The sequence below is a fragment of the Nestor notabilis genome, unplaced genomic scaffold, assembly GCF_000696875.1.
Source record: "Nestor notabilis isolate BGI_N333 unplaced genomic scaffold, ASM69687v1 scaffold32234, whole genome shotgun sequence".
In the NCBI taxonomy this organism is placed as follows: Eukaryota; Metazoa; Chordata; class Aves; order Psittaciformes; family Psittacidae; genus Nestor; species Nestor notabilis.
The window spans coordinates 5,573-24,616 of NW_009924863.1; the positions used below are offsets into that span (position 1 = coordinate 5,573).

At 36.7% G+C, this 19,044-nt stretch overlaps 1 protein-coding gene across 1 annotated transcript in view; it reads left to right on the plus strand.

Moving 5' to 3' along the window:
• Positions 1 to 670: 670 nt before the first annotated feature.
• Positions 671 to 19,044, plus strand: part of RASA2 (RAS p21 protein activator 2) — a 41,177-nt gene continuing 22,803 nt past the window's right edge. The window contains exons 1-5 of the mRNA XM_010012782.1: positions 671 to 770; positions 6,125 to 6,228; positions 7,265 to 7,359; positions 10,892 to 10,968; positions 18,358 to 18,441. Coding sequence (XP_010011084.1) covers positions 694 to 770; positions 6,125 to 6,228; positions 7,265 to 7,359; positions 10,892 to 10,968; positions 18,358 to 18,441 — 437 coding nt within the window. The 5' untranslated portion in view covers positions 671 to 693. The remainder of the gene's footprint in view (positions 771 to 6,124; positions 6,229 to 7,264; positions 7,360 to 10,891; positions 10,969 to 18,357; positions 18,442 to 19,044) is intronic.

Sequence of the window (19,044 nt, forward strand, 5' to 3'; positions counted from 1 at the left end):
TCTACTCAGAACTAACCATTTCCAGGAAGGACTGCATCGTGTCTGGTGTGTGTTATTACAGTGATCTGGACTCAATGCCCAGCGAATCTTTGTACTCCTGTCTTGACAATCATCCTGTCTCATTAGAAACTTCCTTTTGCACTTGTTCTTCCCCATGTTGCAATTAGTCAGTGGGTGATTTTTATTCCCCCCCCCCTCGTCCTACTATGAAGTAAAGATTTTATGGGTAAGTTCTTATTAATCAGCTTCCTTTATAACCAAAGTATTTGCAGAGAAAATACCAAGTGAACAACGGCTTAGCCGGATCATGTCTTGGTATTATGACCTAATGCCGTATCACCTCAGGCTGCAAGCTTCTTGGATTTAGCAAGCTGCGCAGGGTCAAGCCTGAGATGAGACCTCTCAAGGGAAAGTGCAGGTGCTGCAGGAAGTGGTGTTCATGAGTCAGTGTGCTGTCCTCTTCCTGTCGACTCTCCCTTCCACGTGAAGCTGGATGTAGCAATTTCTGTATGCTGTTGGATCTTAGGAACTGAAGCTGTGGAAATGCATCCTAATTGAATGGAAAAGTTAATTTTGGACACATGTCAAAACTGTAAAATTCTTGTGGCTAATACTTCGTGGGTTCCCCCCCCAAAAATATTTACAGTAAATTTTTTATTTACAGATGACGCCAAACACTTGGTACCCAACAAAATGAGAGACTTTTTCTGTACGATAAACTTGGACCAGGAGGAAGTTTTCCGTACACAGGTAGTTGAAAAATCTTTAAGGTAAGCTTAATTTTTAAATGGAGGTGATAAGCAAGGCTGCCTCAGTTCAGAATAAAAACAAGATACGTATCAATGTGCATGTGCTTTTGCTTGTACCGCTGAAGAATGAGAGCTGACTTGTGGCAACTACTCAGAAATGTTACGGCAAGTGTAAATCATGACAGTAGTTGAAAGGAGACAAACCAAGACTTGTGAGTAGTACAGTGCTTTTAAAATGAAGCATGCTAAAACATATTTCACTATTACTATATTCTGTTCTACTGAGCAGAGTACATTGTTTTTCTTGCCAGGTTGTTTTCAAGGGAAAAAAAAATCTGCTTGCTACTTGGTAGCTCTTCATGCCATTTCCCACTTCTAACATGCAGTGGGTCTGCATTGATGGAATTCTGCTTCTAGTGTCTGTCTTGTAAAACCTGTTCCTAGTATAAAGGAACCGGATCTTTTCCATGTATTACCGTTTTGTGTGCTGTGGGATGTCTGAATAGGCCTCATTCTCTCCTGAAATTCTTGTTTTGGGAGCTGTAACCAGTACTGACACAGAATGGCTTGGTTTGCCTTCCTGAGCGGCACTTAGCTGTAGGTTCTGCTACTATCTTACAACCTTAAAAGCAATCAAAGAAGTAATAACATAGCTGCAGTATGTGCTTTCATGTCTCGGATCTCTTCAGTTCACTGGTGACCCATGCTGAAGCATTGTTGCAACTGCATCGTTAAGAATATCTGAGTGACAGTTTCAGTTATTGGGAGGAGACATTAAAGCTTCCTCTTTAAATCCAGAATGCCTGTTCAAACTCTTAAAAAGTTTTCCTAATTCCTGTTTCCAGTGGTTTTATTAGTTAGTGTTTGTTCTTTGAGCTGTCTCATCAGGTGTTTCCAAGTGAGGAACAGCATACTTCTCATGTGGCAAATGGAAATAGGAAATTTTACTTTTTCAAAATGTTGTTTTAAATACCTTCTTAGGCTTCTGTATGAAAAGCAATCACCATATACATACAATCAGGAACAACTACTTTGCTCATACTCTGGATTTGTAATTGCTGTAGTCAGATCCAGAAAATTTCAAAATCTAACTGGCTGCAGTTGAGATCGAGTTTGTTTTGGTAATCAACTGGGTAATCCCTTCAGAGAAAAATGTTAAAGAGACTATGTTGATAAAGCAGAAACTTAAAATTTCCCCTTTGAATAAACAGTAATTGGATGGGTAGAAGGACCCCAGTGTATCTTTTTTTAAAAAAAAAGAAGAAACAAAAAAACTTTGACAGATTTTTGACATGTTAATAATTGAAACCCTAAAAATTACTACTGTGCTTAGAAACAAGACCTGTTACATTTAATGTTTATTCTATGTTTATGCAGACATGACTATGTTCTGTTTAAGAGTTGTATACTTTAAACATCTGATAATAAAAGAAGTATCAATTGCATAGTAGAACATTTGATAAATTGCTTTAGATACGTCAAAACTTTTAAAAATAGTACTGAAGTTTTAACTGAAACTTGGTTAAATGAAAACAATGCCATTAATACTTTACAAAGGAAGAAAAATCTCACTGTAACAAAACAACAATTTGGAGGGGATGTCACAAGTGACATACACCTCACTCTCAAATTGAGAATTTTTCAGGTGGTATGAAATTAATATTTCTAAGTTGAGAACATTTTATTAGGAGTTAGAAGTCAGTGTTGTGGATGACTCCCTGCCTGTAGGTGCCTTGCAGTCTTCACTCACTGCATAGGGAACTCCATCCTCTGAATTATGTCTCCATTAAGTTAGATTCACAGCATGCGTAGGGTTCTATACAAGCCAATGAAATGAAATGTAATAAGATAAGTCATCCTCTATTAGCAGCACCCAGATTGGGTGCTTACATTTGATTACTAGTGTGTATGCAGTTATGAAGGCTGGCACTTATTCCAGAAACTAATTATACCATCTTGTTGCTTATTACTGTCTTAAACTGGAATAGCGTACTAACCTAGAGGTACTGGAAAGGAAGATGAAAGCTCTGATCTCTTACTACTTTGAGAACTTGATAAATTGCTTTTCAGTAAGGTGTAGCACAGTATAGTTTTAGTCATAAATACAACTTTGAATTTAATTGTTTTGTCTTATATTATTTGCTTGCATTTTCTTACATAATTCACAGTGTGGTTTTGTCACTGCATTCTGGGTTGCAAATTTATACTAGCTGTAATCTAAATTGTATTCTATGAATATCCATTAGTTAAACATCTGTGGAAGTAATTATGACAGCGACTTAAAACTAATGAAGAAATGTGTTTTTAAAATGTGCAAGTAGGGTTTGGCTTCCACCAGCACTGGGACTATTGTTTGAGTGCAGATGTGAAGCAAATGACTTTTCAAAGTTAGAAAAACATGAATTAATACTGAAGTGAAAGAAGGATATTTTGACTAATGGCTCAGGAAGTATTTCCTGACACAATGTGGGATTTCTGTGAGTTCCAAAGAAATATGTATTTTTATTTTTTTTTTTTTTTTTTTTAACGCTCGGAAAATTTAAAGAACATCCGTGAGACTCCTCACATTTCTGTGGTCAAATAAGAGGAACTGGGGAGGGGTTGTGGTGTGTACGTGTTCCATCTTTTTATTATTATTTAATCTAAATTCACTTTCTTTTTTTCAAGCTGAGCTTTGTGTGAAAGCAAGGTCATAGCAATATTTAAATCTCTCGTTGATATAACTGTTGCATTTATCAAATGACAGATCTAGGGGCATTGGTCAGTTTCTGCCATAGAAGTGCCAGTTTAACAAGGAAAGGAAGAGCAAAGGAGTATGTCACACATTTGAATTGAATTTCCTGTATTACTGTAATCCAGTTCTTTCTGAATGACAGTCTTGTCTTCCTTTGAATTAGCACTATCTTCTAATTTTGTATCCGTCACAGTCTTTAAAGTTCTTGCATCAAAGTCACAAATGAAAGTACTAAACTAACTGAATCCCTGAGGAACAGGTTGAGTAAGTTCTCCATTTTAATTATTCCTCATAGGTATAACATATTGTACCCCTTCAGCCAGTTCTGTATCCACCTTAGAATTTCTTTATTAATTGTTTGTATTCTCCACCGTAAATTTTCTCTCTGTGCCTTGTATTTGCTAAAGAATAATCATCAACTGATTCATAAGGCAGTGGTGTTAATCTAGATAAGGAAAAGTGAATAAAACAATACATTACTTTCTGGTTATGCTTGTGCTACTGACCTGCTCCTTGTTTGCAAATCTGAGACTTCATGTGATGTTGAGGTCAAAATGATTGTTAGTAGCTGATTGTTCTTTCAGTGGGGGGAATATAGTGGTGAAATTAGCTATAGGATCTAGCTGGTTTTTGGAAGTCTTTGCTGGTAGTCTCTAACCCAGACTTTTCATCTGATGATAATAGGATGCAGAGAGTTACATAGATAAAACAAGAATAGGGATTTAACTCTGAGTGATACGCAGTTGTGGATGTACATTGTAGTCTAGCATTCCTCTTAGGATGTCTGATTGAGGCTGAATTAGTAGCAGAGTTTCTCCTTGATACTGGTGCCAGCTAGTTCACCCACAGTTCCCTCTTCTTGCTGTAGTATCTCTGCACTGGTGCAACAAATTGTGCAGCTGTTAGGGGCGCCATATCACAGAATTGACCCGAGTTTAAAATAATCCTTTGTTATATCTTTTTTGGTCTGAGTTGTTGTGTCGGTACAATTAAAATGAGTGGCAAAGGTAAAAAGATAATGATCTTAAGGTCCTTTCCAACCCTAACTATTCTGTGATTCTGTAAGGAAATTGAGGCTGCTTAGGGCTGCACAGCTGCTAAAGTGCTCATGAATTTATACCTTTAGTGGTGGTGCTGGCAAGAACCCAGCTCTTGAAATCAAAGCTGACTTTGTCAGCCTTGAAATAGAAAAAGAAAAAAAAAAGTGGGGAGCTGAAAAACCACAAGTAAATTTTTCAGCTGAGAATTCTTGAATTATTTCGCAGTGTAGTGCAAAGGCTGATTTGTCTGCTTTGAAACCTAAGGTAAAAGGTCTGTGTTTGAACAAAGGAACATTTTTCACTTGTGAAATTCCTCATAATGAATCCCTGCAGTTAAACTTCCTGTTTCTCAAAATCGGTTCCAGAAACTGGGGATGCTAGATATCTCACTTGTGTCTTTTTCCACTTTTAAAGTTAGTTATCAGCTTCTCCTTTATTCTTAACTTATTACCATTGGTCCATAAGCATTTGGTGGTTTTTTCTGTAACTATTTGGAGGGAAGAGAGTAGGCATGATAGCTTGTTTGTCCTGGTATCCGTTTAGGTAGGTAATAATATGAACTGATTATTCCAAACATAAGCATGTTTGTATTAGTTTATTTAATAAAGTATTGTAACAGTACAGTGTCAGAAAGGTAATTTACTGGGAAACAAATAAAAAAAACCCCAAACCCCAAATCTGTTTCTGGGTTTGGTGTAACTGTCATTACAATACTTCTCTGTAGAAAGAAAGCAGAGGTTAAAATGAGTTTTGTGAAGCTGAACACCTTTTCCTGATGATTTTAGTGCATCGTAACTGAAAGTAATTTAAGTCTTTAAGATTCGAGTAGTTCCAAAATAACAGCGTTGGTGCTTTTTTGTGGATGCACTTGATTTTCAGAATTCACAGCTTACAGTCACACAAGTAACTGTGGTTTTGTTAAGAAATGCAGCATTCTGACTACTGCCTATGATGATATCAAGAAGTACTCCTTAAGTTCAATGGAAGTATGAATTCCTTGAGTGAAGATACCAACCCATAGACATATTTCTGGCTCTAAAAAGACCCAGAGTCTTTTTCATGTAGAGATATGCAGATGGAGATTAATATTTAATTTTTGCTCTTTTCTGTTTTATAGTTGCTAATGCTTCTTTTTACAGGTCTGAATCTTTGGGCATCAAATTTGACACAGAAGTTGGAGCTAAACAAATGTCAGTTAGTGAAGTAATTAATAAATCACGTTTTAATGCAATTCAATCATGTACTGAATGAAAAAAGAAACATAAAACTTGTGAGGGTCTCAGGAAGTCATTTTGGGTGGTAGAGAACCAAATAGAATAATTAGAAGCCAGAAAAACAGAACTGACATTTTGGAGGAAATGGCACTTTTTCTGTTCATGCTCTGATTATTATTTTTTTTTTTTTCTTTTCTGAACATACATAAGGCATTCTCATGAAGTTTTAACTTGCGCTGTTACTGTATGTTATTGTAATGAAATGGTTGTGGATGGCTTTGGGTCCAGGGTTTGGGATTGAAGTAAAAATGCAGCATTTTGATGTTTGTCTTCTGTGTAAATTGCATAAAGTATTTTTCTGTTTTAACTTTCAGTCTTTCTTTTCAGTCCATATTTTGGGGAAGAGTTTTACTTTGAAATTCCAAGAACGTTCCAGTGGTTGTCCTTCTACATTTATGATAAAAGTGTTTTACAAAAAGACCTGCGTATAGGTAAGTTCTGGAATACTGTCTACGTATTTTATAATGTTTGCTTGTTTTCAGTATCATTATCTATAGTATTAAGGATACAATTACTGAAGTGATGCATTTTTCAGAACACAGTTTATGGTGCACTTTAAACTAAATGTTCCTTTAAAGTTTGAAAAGCAGGAATTTTGTTTCTTTGCTTTTATTCTATGATAGTGATATAAGTTTATTTTTTAAGCTAATTGGATATTTTATATTCTTAAAATTACAGTCTCAATACATTTTTTTTAAATTGTATTTGTTTTTTTCTCCACATGTGTTTCATTGGAATAGTTGTGTAGTTGTCACTACTGGTAGGACTTAAGAGAGTAAATTGTGGAGTAATTCCACAGTAATTGCAATTGTGGAGAAAGTCTATTTAGAGAATTTGTTTTTTCTCTGTCAGTGCAACTGGACTTACAAAGCATTTTGCAGCAACTTGTGTAGCTTAGGCGAAAAATTACAGGAGGTGGATTTCCCCTCTTTCCTGCCCCCCAGCATAATGGATCTGTTGCATCTGCTGCTTGGATATAGTTGCTGTAAAGGTCTAACAGTCTGCTGTGGAAGTAGTCTTCATATTACTTGAGTTGAGGAAGGAAATAATTTGTACCAGGATGCCAGATAATTTAGTATAATGACAGCATTCCAAATAGCAATCAGAAGAGTAAAAGGCATCTACTTGCAGTTTTCTATTTAAACATTCTTCAGCATGATTACTGTTCTCTCAAATCTTTCTTACGTTATTTCCAGCTACAAGCATGCTCTTTATTTTACCTAATCTTGTTATTAGCGATGTCCAAGATAACACATCGTAATTAACTTAATTTGGCTTTATATGAAGTATTTTTCTGCTTTACTTATGCTTCGTGTTCCTAGTTTCCAGAAGCTTTCATACAGCATTATAAGATTCAAAAATTTAGAAGAGTTTAAACAAAAGTCAGACTTCAAATCCCTTTAAGTATTTGTCCTGTTCAGATGAAGGTGATGTTTATGCTTATCTGTCCCTGCTCCCCTCCCCTAGGAAAGGTGTCAATCAAAAAAGAAGATTTATGCAAATACACAGGAAAAGAGAACTGGTTTATGCTTCAACCTGTTGATTCTAATTCAGAGGTTCAGGTAACTATTAAATTGCACATTCATATTTAAAAAAATTGGAGAGCTGCATGTAATGGTAAAAGTTTATCTTGAGCTGTAGCAGATAGATGTTAGCATCTGTGTAATTCTTATGAGACAGTTGTGTCTTTCAGCTTGATTAGAGAATGATGCATATTCTACACTTCTAATCTGGCTGTCTTGTTGCTTATGGTACTTAAAACTGTCAGAAGACTTGAAGCAACTGTTTGGGGAAATGTCATAACAGTATTTTGATGTCTAAAATCTTTGCAAGAGGAGCTATGTACTTGATACAGGTGAATGATTTAGGAAACTACTGAATCTTTTGGGGGGTTTTAGTCAGTTTTAGTGTTATATGAAATGATGACAGATTATGTGACTTAAAATGCTTAAGGTCACCAAAACTGGAGGTACTTGTGCTCTGCTCATGCATTTTGTTTTGAAATACTTTCTGCATTCAGTATCAAGTAACTTGCACTTGGGAGTTTTAATTTGGTCTGTGGCTCAAGTTCTTCTGCCAGGATTGTTCCAATAATACATAAAAATGAGATGGCTCTAGAAGTTGCAGCAATTCTTTTTGATTTGGGGAAGAAAACAGAATACAGTATTATTGAGAATCTCTGAACATTCTAGAAAGTCCTTTCCAGGTATAACCTGAAATGCTATTCCTGCTTTGACTTAACTATTGTCATGCTTGCTATGTTTTTTCTTCTCTGTCGTAACATTGTATTGAATGATAAATTACTTAATGTCATAATACTATGCAAGTATGCATGAAATTTCAATTATAATATTCCATTAATAGAATTCAGCTATTTCTTACATATTAGAAATAAGGTTTTTATATTTCATGGCTTTGTAGCTCACAGTGGAAGGTAAACTCTTACTGATAAAAAGTAAGGCACTCTGCTGCGTGACACGTCCATTAAAGGATGACCTTTTCTGCTAACTTGTGTGGTCCTCATGTTAATCTTCTTTGAGTTAGGGTGTTTGGGTAGGTTTCTGCTCTGTCCTGCTTTCTTTTTCCATTAAATTTGTAAGAGCAGAGCTGAGACCAGTTCCCAAATGCCAGATGTTGCTGAAATCTCATTGGTTTGCATGTACCGTACCGTACTGAAAGGTACTCCTAGGAGATTGCCAAGGTTTTTGGTGAGACATGGTTGAAAATAGCAGGCTTTTTCACAGAAAAAGTGCACAAGAGTTTATAAAACCAGGTAATATTTGGGGGAAAAAAATGGGAAAAAATTGTTTTCATATGTGCTCTTCTCCTTACAGAACCATACATATAACTGACATTTTTTCCTCCAATTCCCTCCATATGAGTATTTTCCAGAATTTATGATGGGTGCAAGGCAATAGGATGGCTTGTAGACAGATTTTGTGTTCTTTGGCTATATGCAGGACACACTGCAGTTTGCTTGGTTTGAGTTTTGGTTTTTGTTTGTTTGTTTTTCTTAAATCTTCATTTGTTTCAAGAGAACTTTCTGTGTACCAGTGATCTATTTTTATTACAGGCTACCTTTGGTATAATAAGCAGCCTGCATATCAGGTACATTGATGATAGAGGTGCATATTGAATATTGTGACTTGTAGATGTACAAAATGCATACCAAGTTATAAGTGTATAAGAATGGCTGATTTCTCCTTATGTTTTGAACAAAAACCAGTCTGTACAACCATGTTTATAACCTGGTTGCATATTATGTCAAAAGTTCTGATACAGATCTGCAGATCAGCCACTCCTGGAAAGGATCACACTGCTCTCAAGAAACAAAACAACAGAAATATACCTGAAACTTTCCTTATGTGTCAGGCAAATACATAGAGCTATTTGACTGTAGTCATCATGGTGCTGAATTTTGAACAAACTACATCTACAGAACTTTTTCAGGAGCAGTAAAATAACTGTTTTGCTGATCACTGTAGAACACCCGATTTGTGTTTGGTTTGGGTTTTTTTAAAGCAAAAGGAAGATGTTTAGGCCATTCACAAGGTCTGCCTACTAGAAGTAGTTGTCAGCTATTACAATGAATACTACTACTGTCTTTTCATTTGTCATTCAAGAACTTTGCCTTGTAAGGCTGTTGGCATGCTTCTCAGTATCCTGTTTTTATCCTGTAAATCTATTTTTGTAATTGAGTTTCTGTGCTTGACAAATACTTTCTTAATGTACCTGTGTTCCAATCCATGTAGTAACAGTTTGCAAAACACTTGGCAGGCATCCCAAAATAGTTACATTTAAAACTTCCTTATAAAAGAAACTTAATTTCTCCTCCCATGTGACGTACAGAGAAAGAAACACGGCCCTTGCCCCAGGGGATTTACAATAAAAACACTTCAGTTTTGTGTCAAAACATAAGTGCTATAGAAATGTGTGCAATGTTAGCTAAGGGGTTTACTTCCATTTTAGTGCTGTACAGAAAAGCTGTGGTTCAAATTGTAGATTGCTTCCTTTGCCGTACTCTAAAATTACTTTCTAAGTCCCTTCCCTAAGAAGCATAATAGTGGACAGACCAGTGCCATCTGATGTTCTCTTTAATAAATGGGCAGATTCCAAGAATGCGAAAGAGAACATGGTTTAGAGGAAAGACTTTGTCAGTGTCTGATTATCTTAGTTGTGAAACCTAGCACAAATTGCTGGGCACTGAAAGGAGTAGCAGTATTGTTCAGGCAGTAGATGTTTGTTGTAAGGGTACAGTACCTAATTTTGGTAATTTCAAGCAAATTCTGTATCATGGTTTGGAGTTTGTGGAACCTTTGATTGAGAGGGTACAATAGGCTGGCCCTTGCTGAGTTCTGAAGCTGATCCATTCTGTGCCATCATCTATGGATTCTTTTTCTTGCTGCACTTTTCTGTATCAGAAAAAAGTAAAGGAGGAAGCCAGGTTTAGCAATTATTGCCACCTCTTCCTCTCCTGTGTGTTTTCTGTTCCGTGAATACATCAGCAGACTTTGTGAGACAGTTGAAAGCTACACTGGGATGCATAATAATTATTTCTAAATAATCTTCAGTCTGGTGCAATGGACAGGATTTCACAGCTGGATATTAAATGTTCGTTGTTACAGCTACTGCATACTATTGTGCTTTTCTGAATAAGTCTAACTGCCTTCAGAGTCCAAGGTCATTTTAGAACTTTCTGCTGAAATGCTCATGAATTCACTGTCTATTTGCTCAAGTGCTCATCCCATGCTTGGAACAAAAAGTGAGAGGGACTTTTGCTCTTGGTACTTTCTCATGCTGCAAAAAATATTTTTTGTGTGTGTGTGTTAAGTCTGTGGGGGCTTGTCCAACTCCTGCGCTGTCTGCAGCCGAGGATAATGCTTCCCTTTAATAATTTTCTCTCAAAGTTCAAATGCATTCGTCTTACTCTTGTTGCAGGGTATGTGCTTTAGAACAGATATTTGCTTTAAGTGGTTATATTGGAATTACCTTAAATAGCTTCTGTTAACTACATTATTGCTCTAATACTACTTTTAAAATAAAGGCTTTTAAAACTATTTGTATCTTTTTTTTTTTCTTTTTTTTTTTCCCCAGGGAAAAGTTCACCTTGAATTAAAACTGAATGAACTGATAACAGATAATGGATCTGTGTGCCAGCAACTAGTAGTACAGTAAGAAAATATGTTAATCCTTGAATATTTAGTTGTTTATTCGAACATTGTGTAATTTGTCTCCTGGTACTAATAGCATTTTTCTTTTTTGTATGACTTTTATTGGAGCCTTCCTTGCTGAGGGAATGGCTATATGCTTATGGAACTCCTGCAGAAGTTTTGCACACTTGCTCATCTCTGTTCCTCCCAAAGCATTCACTTTTATTAGGACTCAGCATGACTATCTGGTGTCATTAGTTCAGTGTTTTGTAATTCCTATTGAGCTGGGTCTGGTGAGAAAGCTGTGAATACCCACTGCAGCTGACAGCCAGAACTTCCAGTACTGCTGTTGCTGACAGAATTAAGCTGGTGGTGGTGGTATTGGGAACAGTGAGAAACTTTTTCCATAATAATGTTTTGGTTTGGTATGTGAAAATCCAGTTTTAGTTTTGCTTCAGAATTATTTTCTCATGGTTAACCATGATAAAGAATGTTTATTGAAAAGGAAAATGTAGGAGTTGCCATTCTAGGGCAGCGTAAGATTATCACATTTTAGTAGAATTTCTTAGCAGCAACTTGGGGAGTTGTCACTGCCAAACTTTATTTTAAATGCAAAGTAAAAAGGCATTACACCATCTCAGAGAGCCTCATAGAAACAGTAAATTTCTTTACGTGTGTTACTTCAAAAAAAGACAAATTTTACCAATATTAAAGAAAAAGCTTGGAATGACACATACTGGAAGCTACTACCCAGTCCGTTCTCTTGTGTTATTACTCTTAAAGCTGTGTTTGATAATAATCCTATGTGATGGCTTTGGGAATCTGAATATACAGGTTATAGAGGTTAGTCACAGAAGACCCAAAATTCCACCTGTACTGGTCATTCTTCTAATCCATTATCAAGCAATATATTTAAGGCCAGAAACTGGTAAGAAGGTAATGCAAATACAGCTGTACAAAAATGTTTTGACGTTCTTATTGGAAGTTTGTGTGATAAGGGAGTACTAGAGGGTACCAGGCTCTCTAGATACTAATCCTATCCTTTATTTTTGAAAAGTCTGGTAGCCTGCTAAGTCACTTGCCCCTGGGAGACTGTTTGCTTTCATTGAAGAGACCAGTGGAGACCAATGACTTGCAGACACTCAGTGAGATGTGGCAGCATGCTCTTCTTTACATTCTCAGCACGAGTAAGGTTCAGGAGAACAAGCCAGTCTTACTGCAGATTTTTATTTTTAGTGCTTCAGAAAGACACAAAGGTTTTTCTGCGCTTGTCTCCGAACAGGTGTTGGGATAGATCCTATGAAGGGTATGGCCAAGGGGGTTATAATGACTAAGGGAAAATTAAGATTAAAAGCTCTAAAGGTAGTAAAATTCTTTTATTTTGCTTTCCAGCAGTGTTCATTAACTTGTATTTATTCAGAAAGTGAGGATTTCTTGTTTCTTTCTTTTTTAAATCTTCTCTGAGAATTTAGAATGAAAGAATGGGTCATATTGTGAAACTGAGGGGAGGAAATGGTGTGTGGTCTTCCGTTTGTCTCAGTGACTGTATGTTCAGATCAGCTCCAGGGAGCAGGGGTAGACCGTTACACAGTCAATTTTGCTAATGTAATTTTTGTTATAAAGTTTACATTAAGGTCTTTCTGTTTTAGTCAACTCTCTAAAACAAGACGAATAGCTTAGTTGGAGCAAAACCTAGCAAAATAATCTCTCTGCTTCTCTGTTACTTGGTATGAAAAGGGAAGCTAGTTCTGTGATAGAACTAAGCCAGCATAACTGCTGGTGCTTTAGTGGCTGTTGTAAGCTGATAATTCAGTTAAGATGTGGAAATGTGCTTGAAGTCAGTGTATATTTGTAACTTAAAGATAGTTCTGAATGTGGTTCTACTTGTATAGTAGATGGCAGCTTGGTTCATTAGGAGTCCTGCTGCTCTTATTTTTGTATCCCACTTGCAGCACAAGGCAGAATTAGAAGAGCTTTTCCCTTGTGCTACCAAAAGCTGGCTGGAGCTTTATGATTTGTGGTTTATTTCCAACTTAACTTTCTGATAGATGTGGTTTTGGATTTGATTTTCTTTTATTTTTTATTTTATTTTCTTTTTATTTTATTTTTTTATTTATTTATAAATTCATGCACTCTAGTCCAAGTTGTTATTATTTATTTTTAAAACATGTTTGGGTTTTTCATACAATGAAGAAAAGTTGCTTTAGAAAGTTACTGTTCTAGATTGCAGTTTTCAGTAGAAGTGGGTTACTCACCATGCCCTCTCTTAGGATCTCTTTTTGTGATGGAGATAAATAAACAAAAGGAAGCCAGGGTTCTCTCGTGGTTGCTGTGCTCACCCACTCACTGCCATGTGAGAGAGGACTGTGCGTTAAACGCTGCAGTATTACATCAGTACCTTTGTCTTCATCTGAGATTATGAAATGCACTAGAGTTCTTCAAACTAAAAATGTTTAGTAGTATTTGTCACACATGCTGATGAACCTCGAAATAATTAGCTCTGTAAGTAATATATTGTACATAAATATAGTTTTGGATGTACATGTGAGAGTATGAGAAATAAGAAATCTCTCACTGCAATAGTATTATAGAAATGGATGTGAGGGCATTTTAAGGCCCTTTTGATCTTAAAGTACGAGGAACTTAAAGAAAATACCTGTGAGATATAATAGAAAATTTAAGCTTTTTAGAAGTCTGCTGATTTTGTAAATTTCTAAGGATAATTAGTAAGCGATGCGCTTAATGCTATGTTCTGTTTGTCACCAGGCCCTGAGAAGGCATTATGCCAGTAAATCCTTTAACAAAGCTGAAAGATAGGAAGATGCAGAGCTGTGGCTGAGTAAAGAAAGACAAAGAGTGGGCATATATAGATATTTCTGTACCTGCCTCTTCTCAATCTGTCTAAAACTGGAAAAGTATTGGCCAAAGAAAAAAATTGTGGAAAAAAATTCTTAATATGAGCTATACAAACATAAAGTTAATGTTCCTTTGGTGAAGGGCTGTCTTAGAGACTACTTACAGTGGGCTAAGCCCCGATTTTACACATAATTTTTTTATTAATTGGAAACTTGCTGTTATATTTCCTGCAGATGCACTCACAGGCCATTTCTGAATTAAAATTTTGTTTTGTCTCTGAAGCTAGTTGTTTCCCTTTCTAATGTGTGAATGAGGAAGGGAAAAAGATAATGCAAGAGATTAACTGCTGAGTCAGTGTGGGCTCTTTTGTTCAAAACCATAGCAGCACATTTCAAAAATAAATGCGTACAGCTCTTCTTTGTGGGAGTCGGAAAAACAAGTTTGCGTGACTATTGTTTGCATATTTGCTGCTGCTGAAACAGATGATACTTGAACGGTTTCTTGCCAAATTAGGCTATTGGATGGTAGTACTTGCCTGCTCCGTGTTTAACACGACTTCAGCTCTGAAATAAACAGTTTTACATATTTACAGTGGGAACACTTGAAAGCCAGAAATGGCTTAGTAAAGCTAGATTTGGTATCTTTTTTTTACTTACATTTCTAAATAAATTATGCACTATGCTAGCTTAAATTGACTTGTCAGTTTGTTACTGTTCTGTTTATACTTCATCTGCTCACATGAAGTTGTTCTAGGGAACATAACAATTTTTGTGAAGTGACAAATCCTAATGGCTGCAGTTAGGTTTTGCATTTGGAGGACTTCAGTTAATTTGAGTGGTAGAGGTCGAGTCTCTCAGTCATCAAGGCAATTTATTGCAGGCTGTGTCCATTTAAGGATTTATTTCCATCTTATCAGCTGAATATATGCCAGTTGTATCTGATAGGCTCCTATTTCCTATCTGAAACTCCTCTTGCAGAACAAACTACTGAGTTGTGAAGCAAGAATTGATGTAAACTGAATACCTTACATTGTATGGTAACTGATCAGTAAATTGAGAAAAGAACAAAAGTCCTTCTATTAGCTGTTGCTTACACTTTACATAAAGATGTAGTAGTTTAAAATATAAAAGGCTTTTAAGTTCCTGTCTACTTCCTCAAACACTATGCATTTATGCTTTCTGAATGAAAATTGCTCGTGCCAGCCTAGATATGTGAAACCATTTGTCAAAGCTGAAATGTTTACCATATGGTAGAACTAAATTTATTATAGTTGTCAGAATAGGAATGTATATTTCATGTTGGTGGTTGGGGTTTTTTTGATTGATCAAAGTGTTTTGAGGGTTTTCTTGCTTCATTTGGCAGATTTTTTTTGTTTGTTTGTGTTTTTGCTGTTACAGAAGATTGCAGTTCTAGCACTTTGCCTGATTCTTCAGGGAAGGGCAGCATTCCTTAAGATTTGCTAGCAGGTAACTTGTAAAGGTGGCACTTTTCCACTTCTGTTAAGTCTACTTTAATTGAGCCACTTCATACATCTTAAAATTTTAAACATGTTTGCTGGAGGCTGCTTGTTCAGTAGCATAAAACTGTCTGCAGTAATTCAGCCTTGTGTGTTGAGCCCCTAGGGAGTAACAATTCAGTCTGATGGTGCTGAGTTGATTTAATGGCTTCCTACCTTTAATGGCTACTTGCTTTGCACACCTTTGGAGCTTGCAGGATCTTGTGCGTGACTAGGTTAATTCAGGTTGCCAAACTGACTGAAAACTTGCTCAAAACCTAAATAGGTTTATGTAATGTCAGTAAACAGAATCACTGTAGGTGATATATGCAAAGTAGGAGTTGTAAGAGAAGGAGGATCCACTATTTTGGTGCCATTCAGTTGATTTAGCTGTGGTGTCACGTAATATGTCTCCAGACAGTAACTGGAGAGTTAAGGGATAGCTGGCTAGTTTAGAGTGAGAGATGGAAGGGGAGGAGGCGAGAGAAATTTGGAACAAATTCTTGAGCCTGATGAGTCTGAAAAGGATAGGTTTGGGAATGTTAGGAGCTGCTGGTTGAGGGGGACTGGAGTATTGTTTGGGTTTTGAGATTTTAGAAAAAGTAGGCTGTCTAAGGTAGGTAGACCTTACTTGCTGGCAACAGAACTAGGGTTTGAGCAGGAGATGAAAAGGGAATGCTAGAGCTGCCTACACAGGGCGACTGACTGGAGCATGAAATCAGCTTGAAGTGACAGATCTGTATGGTGAATCTGGAGGTTCTAGTTCTGCTGCAAGGCTGTGTAGTTGTCAGTAAAATGTTTTTCAGCTTGCAGGAAATCACAAACAAGCATTCCTTTGATTTGTGTATGTTGCAGTCAAGCTGTAAGAAGACAGGGGAGGCTGGAACAAGCTGCTTCTGTAACCAAAAGTAGGGCAATGTGATCAGTTTTTGTTGATACAATAATACACTTTTTCCCACAGGATCATTATGTCAAGTGTACGGGTCATTCATAAAGTGATAAGGGAAGGAATAAGAAACTTCATACATCAGAAAAGCAGCTGCTTTCTGAAAGACTTAAATCTGCTTGCTATAGAGAAACTCAGGAACTTGGTGAACATGAGTCTGTAGGAAGAGAAATTGTATTGTTTAAATAGTTGAATTCTGTGGACATAAGTTTGACTTGGCCCATCTGCTATGAATTTCCTATGAGACTCAATTTGAGGCTGACTTCCAGGTACCTTTAGCATTCACACCTGAAACCAAAAAGCTCTGGGAGCTGCAGAGACAGTATGTTTGGTGCCACAAAATCCCTGATAGTAGTCTGAAAGAATCAAGTCCTAGCTGCCTCAAATCAGATACCCCAAAGGACTAGAAAGTCTAGACAGTTTAATTTTGTCACCATTCTTTTATGTCATGTGTGTGTTGGAGGAGGAATCGATTAATGCTTATGAAACTGGATGTTTCAAGAACCCGTTTAAATGGTGGGTTTGAAATCACTGTAGGATTCATTGTGATTCAAAAATTATTGAAATGCTGAAGGCCACGTGCTTGAAAACTGGAAGAAAAATAACAAATGATTGTGCAGTGGTTCAGCACAAAATGTTCCCTGAACTGGCTAAGACAAAGGGACTTTTGGGGGGGAAATACCATCTGGTTTATAATCGTGCATACTCCAAAGAGGGTGGAGTTCTGAGGCAGCACAGGAGTGTTAGTGTCTTGTTTCTCCACTTGTGTTTGAGTTTGCAGCTCTTGTTATTTTAATGCTATTTTTCTACAGTACTGAAAGCATTTACTTAACAACAGTGTGTAGCTAATGTTGCTGCTATGTTGCTTTAGCCCGATTTGCACAACTTCATATTCCACATGGTAGTATTAGAATATTTGATTATTTATCTGAACTTAGATCAGAAAACTCTATTCTCTCTTTTAAGTTCCATGTTATTCAGACTGGCTAATTATGACAGCCAAACCTTACTTGCATTAATTTAGCTCAATTCCTGCAATACATTATTAAAACCAGATGATTTTTAAAAGAGAAAACAGGAATATATAATACTCAGATCTCGTTTTGTCTTGCCTATGAAATTTCCTAATCTGCTGAATATTTCTGGACTTAATAAAGACCACAGTGTGCATGGCTACATGGTAGCATCATTTTGCTAGAATGTCTGGTTTCTGCTGTGTAAATTTGCAAAATGTTTTGCTTTTGTTGTTCCTGCTGGTTTTAGTTAATACTCAGATGTGGGCAGTATCTGAAGGTTTGTCAGCTTGCTGACCCAGCTCTGTGTTGCTGCTGTGGTGATACAAAGTGATTGCAGGCTTTCAGAGAAGGTCCAGGAAACGTGTGTCTGCTCCCATGAGCATTACTTTCTAACCCTCCCGTGTATCTGTTAAACACCAGCTTAAAACCTACTGTATGAATTACAGAAGAAAACAGTGTTTTTAAAAAGGGCTGGTTAACCCTGCACTATTGTGGAAAGAGTTTGAAAATAAACTTTAAACACTATTTCAAAGGTAAACTGATTTTCTGTTTGTGGCTGAACAGTATGGATGGAACCTACATGTGCTAGGACTATATACTAATAATTTCGGATGCTTGATTTTAAATATAATTTCAGGATATGATTTTGCATTTCTCAGCTTACTGAACTCAGAATGGAGTTTATCCAAAACAAAATACTTGAATCCAAATTTCAATAGTTTTCTGTGGGCCTAGAGAAATCAAATTTATAAGTTAATGAAGTGTGCAGTTTCCCCTAACATAGCAGTTCATTTTACTTAGGATTTTGCCATGCATGTGTGATACTGGAATGTCTTTTGTCAAGCAATTCCAAGAATTTTGTTCTCACAGAGCCCCCTACGTCTGACTGTACACTTGAGTATTACCTTGTATTACCGTCCAGAGATCTGTAGTTACGCTCTACTTCCTGTACATACATTACACTGGATCAACGTATATAACTGTATAATACAGCAGGACTTAAAAAGATCTTTTAAAAGAGAAAGGATTATTTGGGGTTTGTTTTTCTAAGCCAAAGTCATGACTCCACTGATGTATTGATTCCCTTTTCCTTTTAGTATAAAGGAGTGCCATGGGTTGCCTCTTATAAATGGACAGAATTGTGACCCTTATGCAACAGTCTCTCTTGTGGGCCCTTCCAGGTAACATTTTGGAATAAAATTAATAAATCTAAAATGCTGTGATCTTAAACTGGAAAAGAAAGTCATAGGTTTTAAGCAAAACATTTGAAATACGGAAAAATCTTAAAATGCTTTCTGTATGCATCACATTTTCCATTGTTACTGTATTCTCCCCTTCCATGGCATACTCTCAAGATTATGAAGATGCTGAGTCTATCTGAATGGCCTGCACTAGTCAAGAACCACTTGTCACTCAGTTCTTTCTATTCAGGTGTTGCCCTGGATTCTTGATATCTGTACCGTGCTTCCTATTAGTTTTTGTCAAATTTCTGTTTGGAATGATAAGAGTCAGTTGCTCACTCATCTTCATTCCATGTTTTTCTTGATGGGTGAATTTCTTTGCAGCAAACGTTTAGCAACTGTGAGGAAGCACGAGAGAAGGGATTCTGGTGAGACCTTTCTGTGCCAGCATCTTCAGGATCCTACATTCAAACTCCCCACAGTTTGAATGTCTCCTTTGTTTGGATTGGTAATCCTGAATAACTGTTGGGGTTTTCCAATTAGGAAAAATCCCATGTCCCACACATTCACTTTCTGCAAGTCCGTGTTCAATAACATCTAAAG